General features: G+C 32.8%; 1 protein-coding gene across 1 annotated transcript in view; it reads right to left on the minus strand.

Moving 5' to 3' along the window:
- MED1 (Mediator complex subunit 1) overlaps positions 1-13,540 on the minus strand; it is a 39,782-nt gene extending 26,242 nt beyond the window's left edge. The window contains exons 1-5 of the mRNA XM_089636610.1: positions 13,109-13,540; positions 12,654-12,787; positions 12,219-12,342; positions 9,252-9,504; positions 7,494-7,674 (exon numbers count right to left, since the gene is read on the minus strand). Of these exons, the coding sequence (XP_089492736.1) occupies positions 7,494-7,674; positions 9,252-9,504; positions 12,219-12,342; positions 12,654-12,787; positions 13,109-13,279 (863 nt within the window). The 5' untranslated portion in view covers positions 13,280-13,540. The remainder of the gene's footprint in view (positions 1-7,493; positions 7,675-9,251; positions 9,505-12,218; positions 12,343-12,653; positions 12,788-13,108) is intronic.
- Between the last annotated feature and the right edge of the window lie 55 nt (positions 13,541-13,595).

A 13,595-nucleotide genomic window follows, 5' to 3' on the forward strand; every position in this document is an offset into this window, starting at 1 on the left:
TTTAATAAGAAATGATATTGTAAGTCTTCTAGTGGGATATTTAATTTAATTTTTACCAATCAATTCTAATAAATGTTCATGATTATTTGCCTTTATTAACTCCTCCAGCGTTTGAGGGTCATATATGACCAGGAGTTCATATTTTATATTTTTTTCTATCATGCAGAAGTATGTATTTTTCTATCATGCAAAAATACATAATTTTTTTAACGTTAGAAAGAGAAATAATAATTCTTTCCAGCTTGCCTCAAATATTTATACTGGATTCCATTAATAAAATCCCAAAATTAATAATTCATCTTTCGCGCCCCTATCGTAACAATCGGTTTAATTTTAAAAATTATTTCTTATATATTTGTTAGGTTAAGAAATATTTTAAATGTGAAAATACTAAAAAATGTATATTATGCTCTTGTCCACTCCCTGCTTATTTACGGAATCATAGGTTGGGGAGGATCTTATAAAAACAACCTAAACTCAGTAAAAGTCTCGCAAAAAATTATTATAAAAGTAATACTTAAAAAAAACTCTACTTTCCCAACAAAATTGCTTTTTAAATTGTTTCCAGTACCAAATATTGATGATATATTTAAGCAAACTTCCATTATAAAAATGTGTAAAGAAAAAAATAACACAGAATATCAAGAATTTTATAAACTCATGAGAAATGGAAATCAATTTATTACGCCAATCTTTAAAACAACTCAAATGCAAAACCATTATATTTACCAAGCCATAAAAAACTACAATAATCTCCCTTCCGAATTGCGCTGTATTACGAACCAACAAGAACAAATAAATAAAATCAAACTTTTTTTCCAAAAAAACTTATATTAAACAAAAATAAAAATATATATATATATATTATTATTATAATATATATTATTATATTATTATTATTATATCTCATTATGAATTATGAATCTAAGTAAGAATCGTGGCTCCCTTATCAGGCACAAGAGCTCCTCTTTTCTGATAAGGTATACATGACCATATATGAACCTTAATATTATATTTTGCAAAATATGTATGTATTAATGTAACCCATATGATGTATATTAAAATAATAAAAAAAAAAAAAAAAAAAATATGAACGAGATAAAAGTGAATGTACAGTTTTCTTACAAATTCCTCAAATAAAACGAATTTGCTTTCAAAATATTGAGTTCTCTCAATTTTTCTATGATTGGAGTAAAAAAAAATAAGTAAAAATGTGGTTAGCGTTTTTGGCAACATTTTTCTAGTTTGATATTAAAATTTTATTATTTAGAAATAGTAATGTTTATTTCAAATAGATACACCGGAAAGATAATTTTATCTAGTTTCCAAAACAGTATTTGTTTTTAAAGAAAATTAAAAAATAAAATGTATATAGCGCATTTGAAATGCACAGAAAACATTGCAAACTGAACAAATGTGATTAAAGTACTGAAGGGTTAATATAATTATTACCTAATGGTCAACATCTTACAGGCCGTTTAGTGACACCTCAATTAAACAATCATAGATTTGTGTTTTTGCTTTGGTGTTCACTTAAAGTTTAAAGGTCAATAAAAGCTGTCCCAAACATTTCCAATGCCTAAAAATTATCACATGAAATGTATGACATCATCAAGGAATGTGATATCATCATACTAAAATAGAAATATATTTTTGTTTGTTTTCTTGAAGTTAAAATATTATTATTAGTAATAATAATATACCATACGATAATTATTTAATATGCAGGCTGTGAATGAACTTCCAGTAGATGTTAAAGAAACTAAAAGCCTTGCTGCTTTTCGTGGGTTATGCCTAAATTCTATAAAGAATAAGTTTTAGATGTAGTGCAAAGTGTGCCTAAATGTCATAGAAATAAGTTATTAGTAGTTAGTAAAGGTTTAAATTAGATATAAAAAATGTAATATTTTTATAACTAAATAAAAACTTCTAATTTCACAATAAGTTTATTAGTAATTGAGTTAATTTAAATTTTAAAAATAAGTCAATACTTTGTCTCTCCGAATGAGAATCCAATCGAACTTAAAATTGATTTGTATTTGTAGCATCAATGACATTTTTTGTAAATCTGTTCCACGTTTCCACTCCTCAAGGAAGTGTTTCTTAGGATCAGATGCAAAAGGTGTTTTGTTCAGTTTTTTGGAGATTTTCATTTGCATTGGTGAGGAAAATTCTTGGTTACCGGGGCCACTATAATGTCCAGTTAAAATTTTGAGAGTCTTGCTGGTGAGCTTGCTCTTGAGAAATTGCTGGTCTTTCAAAGTTCTTGGTATTTTTGTGACTCGTCTCTGTTCCCTCTCTATTAGATCTACAATCTTTGCAAAATATGGACTCTATGTTTGGAAAGTATATAAAAGGAAGTTGCACAAATTTTTGTAAATTTGAGTGAGCGTAGCAAAGTCCATTGTATTGATTTGACTCCTTTGCACTGTCTGTAAATTTGTTTGTGTTTTCCTTGTACGGTCAATCTTTTCGATATAGGAGCCGTGTTTGATAGTACCTTTTTATTCCACCAGAGCGCATGAGCGTTGTGACTGTTGCGAGCTGTCAGCAGTCGGAGTAATCAACATTACACAAAGTCTACTGTTCACAGAATTAATTTAATCATATCCGGTGTTAGATCAAGAAAGGTTTTCCTGAAAAGTTTGTCATTGAATTTGCTCTTTTGACGATCCCAGGGATATGCGGTTCCCATTTCAAGTCTCGTGATATGGTAACTCCTAGGTCTCGTTGTAACGTCAATGCCTTTAGAGGTTTTTTTTTTTTTTTTTTTATTATTTTAATATAGATCATAGTTACATTATTACATACATATTTTGCAATATATCATATTTAGGTACATAGTTAGTTATGTATACCTTATCAGAAAAGAGGAGCTCTTGTGCCTGATAAGGGAGCCACGATTCTTACTTAGATTCAATGTTATGTGTAAGATATAAATATAATATATATATATATATATATATACATATTTTTTTTAATATAAGTTTTTTTGGAAAAAAAGTTTGATTTTATTTATTTGTTCTTGTTGGTTCGTAATACAGCGCAATTCGGAAGGGAGATTATTGTAGTTTTTTATGGCTTGGTAAATATAATGGTTTTGCATTTGAGTTGTTTTAAAGATTGGCGTAATAAATTGATTTCCATTTCTCATCAGTTTGTAAAATTCTTGATATTCTGTGTTATTTTTTTCTTTACACATTTTTATAATTGAAGTTTGCTTAAATATATCATCAATATTTGGTACTGGAAACAATTTAAAAAGCAATTTTGTTGGGAAAGTAGAGTTTTTTTTAAGTATTACCTTTATAATAATTTTTTGTGAGACTTTTACTGAGTGTAGGTTGTTTTTATAAGATCCTCCCCAACCTATGATTCCGTAAATAAGCAGGGAGTGGACAAGAGCATAATATACATTTTTTAGTATTTTCACATTTAAAATATTTCTTAACCTAACAAATATATATATACATTTCCTTATTCTCTTTACTAACTCCGTAATATGGCTTTTCCATTTCAAATTTTCATCGATGATCACACCAAGATATTTAATTTTAGAAGAAGAGTTGATTACAGTACAAATAGGATTAAGTAGTTTACAGTTGACATTGTCACAATTTTCATTATGGATTATGATATTTACTTTGTGTTTAGGTATTTTTTGTAGTGAAAATAATACATATGTTGTTTTTTTGGCATTAAGTGTGAGTAGGTTATTATCAAACCATGATTTTAAGATATTAATACATTCATTTGCAAGTTTGTTAGCTAGTTCCCATGTTTGACCTTTTATTAATAAGACAGTATCATCAGCATAAGAGATTAATTCACCTTTGATTTTCTGTTGGAAAATGTCATTTACATACATTAGAAATAGTAATGGTCCGAGGACCGTGCCTTGAGGAATGCCAAATGTACTTGTTAGTGGTGTACTAAAGGTTTGGTTTAATTTTACAATTTGAGGTCTCTCTGTTAAGTAGCTTTCTATCCATTTTAGAGCTAATTGGTCAATGCCATTTTCTTTTAATTTTAATATAAGTCTTTCATGGGAAATGCTGTCAAATGCTTTCTTTAAGTCAATAAAAATTCCTATACATTTATTTGATTTGTCCAGGGCACTCTGAATACTAGATGAAATTTTTGCAATGGCATCTTGGGTACTTTTTCCCTCTGTGAAACCGAATTGATTTTCATTTATAATCGAGTTTTTTTTTAAGAATGCAGTTAGTCTTTTTTTAACAATTTTTTCAAAAATTTTCGATATATTAGATAAGAGTGAAATGGGTCTATAATTAGAAATGTCCTCCGGGCTACCGGACTTAAATATTGGAGAGATTATGGTTTTCTTATACGTGCTTGGGAAAACTCCTGTCTTAAAGCTATTGTTTATAATATGAGAGATTGGTGTAGAAATATAATTTTTAATGATTTTTAGTGTTTTTACAGCGAGACCGTCAAATCCCGGAGCAGAACCACCTCGCATTTTTGATATAATTTGTACAATTTCAGACGGATTGGTTGGTTCGAAGAGTTCAAGTTTAGTTTCTATATTTGGAATATTTTCAATATACATCTTATTTATTTTTTTCACGGTAATTTTTTCTGCTAGACTCTTTCCGATATTTGCAAAGAAATCGTTAAAAGCGTTTGCTCCTTTTTTAGGTTCTTCAATACAGTTAATTATGTTATTGTTTTGTATTACACTCTTAATAGTATTACTTTTGGTTTTTTGTTTATTTTCCATGATTTCATTGATTATATTCCAAACTTTCTTACTGTCATTTTCAGAATCATCAAGTTTATTTTTATAATAATTTTCTTTCGTGTTTTTTATGAGCGTGGTTAATTTATTTTTGTATTCTCTAAAATGAACATTTAATTTAATGTCTAGTGGTTTTTTTTTTGTTTCTTTATAAAGCCATTCTTTGTGTCTTATGGACACAACAAGCCCATGTGTTATCCACGGTTTGATTTTACGAAATTTTGCTGAATTTCCTTTTGGAATAATTTTTTTTGAATCATTTATAAAGTTCGTTAATCTATTTTCAAATATTTTACAGCACTCGTTGACGTTATCACTTTGGAGAATATCTAACCATAATTCAGATGACAATTTATTTTTCAAAGATTCGATATTAACAACAGATATTTCTTTCTTATTATTAGCAGTTTGTCCGCAATGTTGGTTTATCGCCTGAGGTATTATTGAATTGTAATGTAGCAAAGTCATGTAATGGTCGGTAATTGAGGTTTTTATAATTCCCGAGTTTAAATTATTTATATCCTTGATATTTGTGAAAATGTGATCAATGCGTGATGGACGTTGCCCATTGACGTTTCTGGTGTAAGAGTTAATACACGACACATAATTCAATTCCGCCATCATATTTAAGTAATTATCTTTATCGTTCGATGTATAATCGTGCGATATGTTTAAATTAATATCACCTAAAACTATTGTATTCGCGTTTCTGTAGTTTAATAACACATGTCTTAATTCTTCTATAAACAAACAGACAGTAGACGAGTGCGTTCTGTATAGAGAGATAATATCAATTTTTTTGTTATAACACTTCATTTGTACATGTAAGCAGTTTGTTCCGTTCACATTAATTTCTTCCTCGCACAATATGTCACAATTATTTTCTACGAACATAACGATTCCACTGTTTTTGTTAATTCGGTTTGTAGTAGATACATAGGTATATCCCGGTATATAGTACGCCACTTCGTCACTTGAATGTGTTTCCGTTAACACAATGCAAGCGGGCTTCCTGAGATCATTATTTACTGTTGTCAAAAATTCATCCATGTTTCGTTCTAAACTTCTTATGTTCATGTGTAGAATTAAAGGGCTGCGATTGAGGTCGTTTTGGTGGGTACGGTATTCTTGATAGCTGTCATATGTTTTTTCGTCAATATTATTTTTTTCGTCTAGTACGTTATATAAAAAATCTGTCATTTTTCTTCGAAATCTATTCTGTCTCTTGCTACTTTAAGCATTTTATTTTTGTAGGGACATAAGTTGCTGAAAGCTGCGTGGTCTGTTTTATTTTTCTCGCCATATTTCTTATTTTGCGATGTGCAATTTGCACAAACCGGTGTTTTTTCTCTTTCAGGGCATTTAGCAAAAGTATGGTCACCCGTGCAATGCGGGCACACCGATGGATTCGTTCGATTTAGGCATCTGGAGGCTGTGTGCATGAATTTGCAGCAGTGGTAGCACTGAGTTAAAGGATCACAATCCACTATGTTAACCCTTTGGTACTGGATATTTATCTTTTCTAATGATAGCAAATTTTTTCGTGTTGTACCGCTGGTTTCCACGATATAGTTCGAGAATTTGTTTTGTTCTTCATCTTCTTGATCCCGAGTACCACGTTGGTATTTCTTAGAATGTTTGTATTTTATTTCAGTAATCAAATTTATTTTATTTTCTTCGTTTTTCGTTACAATGTCTTGAATCCCTTCGTTTTGTGTGAGTATCCCATTTACTATTTCCTCTTCCGTCAAGTTCGATTTGAGTCCTTTCAAAATTAATTTGGGTTTTTTCTTTTTTATTTCATTTATTTCCAGGTTATAATTGAGTTTTTTAATTTCCTCCGTAAGAGTGTTGGTATATTCTTTTTTTGGGCAGGATATGATTACTTGCTCTTTATTTGTTTTTCTTAATCCATTTATTCCAATTTTAAGTTGGTCTAGTTTGATGTCTTTCTGTATCTTGTCACATATTTCTGCAGCTTTTGTTGTTTTTTTAGTTGATGATATTATTATAGAGAACCTCTCTTCTTTTGAAATTTCTTTTTTATTTGCTGCTAGAACTTGCGCGTAAGATGGTATTTTACTATTTTTTTCCACGACTTTTTCTATTTTCTTCGTAAGTTCTTCGTAATTTTCGATAATTTTTTTTTGTAGTTTGATTATTTCTTTTTGGTGTTTAATTTTTTCAGTTTTCCAAAGCTCTTCTAATATATAAACATTTTGTTCTAGGTTCGTTTTTGCTTTCGAATCTTTCACTGTTGTAATTTTTTGTATTTCAGTTTTTATATTATCAATGGCCGTGTCCATAATGTGTTAACTCGCTGCGCTCGCTGCGCAAGTCGCTCGGCGCTCGGCAGCGCTTGCAATTTTTGCGACAATACTTTACTTCGCTGCGCGCGACCGTTCACGTTGATTATAGAACTGATACTGATGGTGTTCCATTAAGTTTGTATGCAACATGTTACAAACCAATTTTTTTACTCACTTTAGCTGCGTTTTAGCTTAAAAAAGACTCTTATAATCATACTATTCTTAAACTAGCTCATAGGACTTTATGCCATCCTTTTACAAATAAAATAAGAGACCCAAATAATATGCCACAAATAGTAAATAGATTGCAATAAGTAACAGTGGACATGTGATGAGCTCATGCGATTATAGCATACTAGAGTCTGATTACTGTAACTTGAGTAATGTTATAAACATATTAATATATGGACTAAATATAATACCTGCTAGGCTGTGTGCGAGACAGCAATGGAGATAGCTGCAGCTTATGAGCATTGGCCGACTCCAGCAAGACCTGAGCTGATAGTCCAGCTCCGTTGGTCAGGTCCTCCATCGTCAAAACTCCGTTGGGACAGCGGGCCGCGTCATATGGGGATACAAAGTATGTGAGACGCATTGCGTGACCTAGAATTAGACATATATATTTGATCAGTATGGGTTTGGAAAGGTAGGAAACTTTATATTGGTCTTAGATAATTCATCCACTTGTTTTAGGTAGGTGATTTTTACGAATTATAAATTTTTTTATAAACCATAAAAGTATGGGATAAACAGTGAAATCTAGGTGGATTCATTGGCTTTGAACCGCAATAAGCAGTTAATATGTTTGGGTGTATGGTAGTAGTATTTATAGATGTAAAATATGGGTGATTAATTAAATCGAATGGCTGAATCGAAAACCGAACCCTCGGAAATCTTCGTGTTTGTTAAATATTCACGGTCGCTATATCCCAGGGTGGGAGGTGACCTCATCTCCAGTCCTCGGGACTTCCTCAGGTTTTCTTCCAAGTTCCTCAGTCTACTTTTAGGTCCTTTCACTGGAGCACCCATTTGGATATGATTTTATCATCATCCTGTCATCTAGTATTCTTTCCACGTGTTCAACCCATGGCAATCGTAGGGACCTAAAGAATCTAATGCTCTATTACAAGAGTTCCCAAAGTGACCGCGGAGAAATTTTCAGATGGTTCACATGGATCCAATGATTACGATTGTGAATTTTAAAAATAATAATTATAGAGACAGAGTGAAATCTTTCATTCTCAGAATTAGAATTATTGCTATTAACTTTGTATTAGGTTACAACAATCCAGGTGTCATGTTTCAAAGTAAACAATCCTATCAGTAACTGTTATATTTCATTGGCCAAGCAGTATACATAGACAAGCCACGATACATATTATACAAAAAACACTGGTGGCTAATTGATAGGGGAAGAGAACTCACATAATTTCTCAATAGAACAAAGATTCCCTATTAAAATTAACTCTTATACAGGACTCTTTGCAGGGTTGTAACGGGGAAACTGAAAATGAATCCACAGTATAAGGATAAAGATGGCTAGTTAAGTACTACAGGGGATGTGAAAAATACTCATAATCTCACCTTTGTGAGATCTGTGGCTTGCTTCTAATATGGCCTGTAAGTTTTTGAAATTTCACAAGGCCTATGTAGAATTTACTCTTTTTAGTAAGTTATAACTAACTAACTAACCATCACGCCGTTTCCCCGCAGGGTTAGGCAGAGAGGACGGACCGCCAAACAACTCGGTCTTGGCACACACTTCTTGCCTCATTCTAGTAAGTTATAATTTTAAGAAAAGTGATTTAGTGTGTAACATTGGCCCTCGAAAATCGAAAAATCCTTAATTGAAATCGAAAGGTTCTTTTAGAAATCGGAAGATAACCCAATGTTGCTACAAAATTGCAAAAAATTTACACAGAAAAACTGACATTGGACCTTTTGGAAGCGAGCCACAGGTGTGTCGCTATATACGATTTTATTATTGACCAGATCTGTAGCGAGGTACTTTTCAACCACCCTCTCCCCTTATCTTTTTTTTTTCCAAGGTCTTTTCAGCCTCACAACAATCTTCAAACAAGGATGTCATAGTATGGGATATAGGTATGTCGTGGAAAGGCAGAGGAAGGATGAAATGAGGTCTCTGAGGCGTATTTGTGGTAAATGTTAAGCATAATTACCTCCCCTCCTGTTGTGTACCAGCCCGATGGGGCTCTTGTGCACCGCGGCCCAAGGGTCCTTGGTGGCGTGCAGCTGCCCCAGTGCGGCCAGATCCGCCTCCAATGCCGAGAGCGCCCCAAATGCTCGACTCTTCACCTTCTTCTCCGCGTTCAGCTGGTACACGGCCGTCAGCCCCTCCAGCTGCGCAGTGAAGTCTGAGAAGTCGCCGCGGCTAATGCAGGAGACCAGCTCCTCGCAGGACTGCTGCTCCACCTGGGGACATTAAAAGAATATTGCTATCATCAGTATCAGTATCATGACCACTGCAATTGGCCTAGTGAACCAGGCTCCTCCTCTCCCCGATCCCTTGACCACTCTGCTTCTCCTGCAGGTAAATATACGGAAAAGAGGGATATGGTTTAATATACACATTGTATTTTAAATTAGATCATTTTTTTTTATTTTTAATAAAGATAAACATTCCCGGGTTATGAATAACCTGACAATATTTTACTACCACCACAGTAAGCGGAAAATGCTACTTGTGTCATGATGGAGGACTTAAGACAGCCGAGGAATTGAACTCAGGATGCCTGGATGGAACCCAAACGCGAACCCAACTCAGCCACTAACTGGTCGAACAATGAGCAACAACTATTTCAGTAATCGAAATGGATAATAATTCATTTTAACAGAAATTTCGTTAAAAAAATGGATAATTTAACATCTAACCTAAAATTAAAACTTTTATTATTAAATTTTCTTTTTCCGGAAACTGAAATAAATACGCACTTCTCATTATTAGTTAACTGAAAGAAAGTTTTTTTTAAGTGCTTATTAACCGTGTCCCACTTTTTTGTATATTTACCCTCCTGCCAAAGACTTTGCCAGTGAGTATGAGGCAGATAGTTGACGGCTTAATTTGGATGCCCAGCACTATCAGAACTGATAGATTGGTAGACTTCATTAGTCAACATGCGTACAGTAAAATCAGAATAAAGAGGTTCTCGCCTGTTTAGTTGTGTACTGCATCGTAGGACTACTGTGGGCTAAGAGGGGATTGCGGGCGGGTGTTCCAAATTTATGCTGTCGGTGACGGAGATAACCATCAGGAACATAGTTCTGAACCAGTTTGAACCACTATCGGCATACACAAATACACTAAAATGTGCGCTCTTTAAAATGATTTGCCTGTACTTGTTGACTTGTTAATTGTAGAATATTCAATTAGCTTTTGTTGCATAGAAGTTGTTAATGTATTAAATTAGGTCATTTCATTATGGCTTGTCATCAAATGTTGTCAAACGGGCATTTATGCTAAAGTTTAAACACATTTTAAATACATTCCGTTCCGTTACTTTTAAGTTTCCACCAATACCAGATTACTAGAAGTCAGGATTTTTTTCTTTATACAAGTTCGACAGTTGTAATTAACATACTAAATAAAGTAAATTAATAAATTTGAATTTTAAAAATACATAATCAATCAAAATCGTGGGACATGACAAAAACGCCAACGTACAAACATTGGAGAAAATGCCCAAATGCATAGTTCCAGCCTTACTAATAAAAAATCACTTCACAACCGTTAAATGGTGTTTTTGTATGTATAAAGACTGTAAAAGTTTAGATTTGAGTTGGTACTAATAAAAAAGACAACTCTGTTTTTTAGATCCGGTAACAATTTTATTGCATCTAATGACTTCACGCATGCGCGTTATGAGATTCTTTAACCGCCAAAACCATGAATGACAGCTGTATTATGTCTTCTCTTAATATCTTCATAAATGGTGTTTTTGTTCATAAAATGGTCAATTACTACCAAAGTTGCTCGACGGAACGACTCTGAATCCAATATAATGACGCCTGCAGAATTATATTTGGATACAGAAGATATATACAGACGATTAATTATATGTTTATTTCGAATAATCAAATTTCAAAGAGTATTTCATCACCATTCAAAAACAGTTTTTAGTTTTCAGAACATTCAGAAATATCCCATTTACTTGGATTTTACTAAGAAGCGGAAATACACACAAATTCTCTGACTATCTGACAGCTTCTTTAAGAAATATAACGGTCAATATATAAGAGCTCTGAAGGGTTAAAAGTCATATTTTAGAAAATGGCAACATTAAGATGATAGTGATTATTTTAAATATCAAAGGTTTACATTCTTCTACACGGTAATTCTCATTCTACGCTCAAAGCCACGCGGTTTGGTGCCTTCTCAATCTTTCCAAACTTATCAGATGGGAAATCTTGTAAGTAACGTTGCTTATTTGAACAGGTACTTCCCAACCTTCTATTTCCCTATCTCCTTCTCTTTGCCGTTCTCTTCTGTCTCATAAAATACCCCACTGGCTACGGACAAGTTGGGATTCGTGTGCGGTTTTCAAATAATTTTTTTAAATATTTTAGAAACTTCTATCTTCAAAACCACGTATCCATACCACAGATTGTAAATTTATGTTAATACTAGCGCCAAATACCCAAGAATATTAATAATACGCCAAAATATTAGCAGTTTTTACTTGTATTGGCTGGCAACTCTGGCCGCAAGTATAGCATCCATTAAAATGTATGAAATACAACAAAGCCTCACAACTCGTGCCACTGGGAGGCACTAGCATAGCATACTGCCATCAGAATTAATGGAAAATGTCATGCGGTATTATAACACTTCTACAGTATTTTCTAGCCCAGACCCGTGGAAAATCATATGATAATCTGAATTCTTGATAAATTAGTTCCAATTTTGAATACGCCAATAATAAATTTCTGTTAAAACTATTATGTTATAGGTAGGTACTTCATCGCTTATCTGAATTCTTCACACAATCGGTTCTGATTTTGAAAATGATGCTCGAATTCAAATCAAAATTTAAAGTTCATTTAACCAGAGTTAGGCAGGATGCACAGAAAACCGAAATTGGTATTTTTGATATGACGCTAATTATTAATGTGACATTTAATCTTATTACCTTTCCTTCGTGGTGAATTTTAACATCCTTGACAGTGCCACTAGCTTCCAGCAGAATCTCCAGGTAGAACATGTCCGATGATATAAACAAGTCTACTCCAGATGGCCCCACCGTAAATTTTAAACTGGAAAATAAATAAAACTGAATTAAAATTCTGCTGATTATTTATTTCATCTGAATTTTGCAATGCTTTAAACACAATTTTAAGGAACTTTTACATAAGGATGTCACAGTATTTTAAATAAATAAAACTTCAAAAAACTTGCTGATTACTTATCTCTTCAATTATAAAATGCTTTAGACATTTTTAAAGGGCAATCTCAATTTTTACGCAAGGATGTCACAAATGTATACTAATCTTTTTTTTTGACTTGTGGGTGTTTTACTCATAACTTTTTTCACTTATGTAGATTTTTAAATATATTTTTAACTCACCCAAGTTGACGGGAAAGACATTCCAACCTCTCCACAAGGCTCTGCAGAGAACACACTTTGATAGAATGCTGCAGGCTGTCCAGACATTTCTGCAATATGGCCCGGTCTGCAGTGTCTAAGGCCCACCTTTTGTCCTGATGAAACATTTTTTTGATGTACAAACAATTGACAGCATCTCAGTTAAAATCAGTACACATTTAACATATCAATATTTCAATAAATAAATACAAAAAGATCATTATTTAAGTAGTGATGATAAAAATATTTCACCTTTTTCAGATTATTGTATCTGTTTACTTTTAAGCATAAAAGAGATATGAAGATAACACAGGCAAACTTGTGCTCAATATACCATGATAGTATCAGAACTTGTAAGATTCGTGCCTACTCATTATTTATTCATTCGATTTTTCAACAATCATGAATATATGAGACGTTAAGGATTTTTCACATACCAGCATCGCCATTCTGACAGCTTTTGAAGTTTCTGCTAATGATTTGTGCTGGGATGTTTTGGTCCTCAATTTTTCCATTAACAATTCCATTTGAAACTCTTTGGCCCTTTCGGCCGACACTCCGAAAGAACCCATCGTGAAATTGACGGTGGGCATCACTGATCCATTCATTTTACCGACGATTCAACACTATTTTAAATACAGAACGTATCTGTCAGAAAAAATAAACGGCAAGTTATCAAGCAATGCATTCTCAAGTTAAATTATTCCAGAGATGCAATGTACCGATGAAGTCGAAACATTAGATAAAATACTATAGTTTTATACAGTCAAGATATTTTGAAATAAATTGAGCAACAATTGCAGTCAGTTTCAAGAATATTTTTATATAGACATTTTAAGTAAATCAACAACTTGGCATTCGCGACAGCATTTTCGTTTCGTTGAAGCCAGAAATGACGTTTGGCAACAGCGCATTCTCGCACTG

Source organism: Hesperophylax consimilis, chromosome 10 (assembly GCF_061612785.1).
Source record: "Hesperophylax consimilis isolate HC1 chromosome 10, BYU_Hcon_1.0, whole genome shotgun sequence".
Lineage (NCBI taxonomy): Eukaryota > Metazoa > Arthropoda > Insecta > Trichoptera > Limnephilidae > Hesperophylax > Hesperophylax consimilis.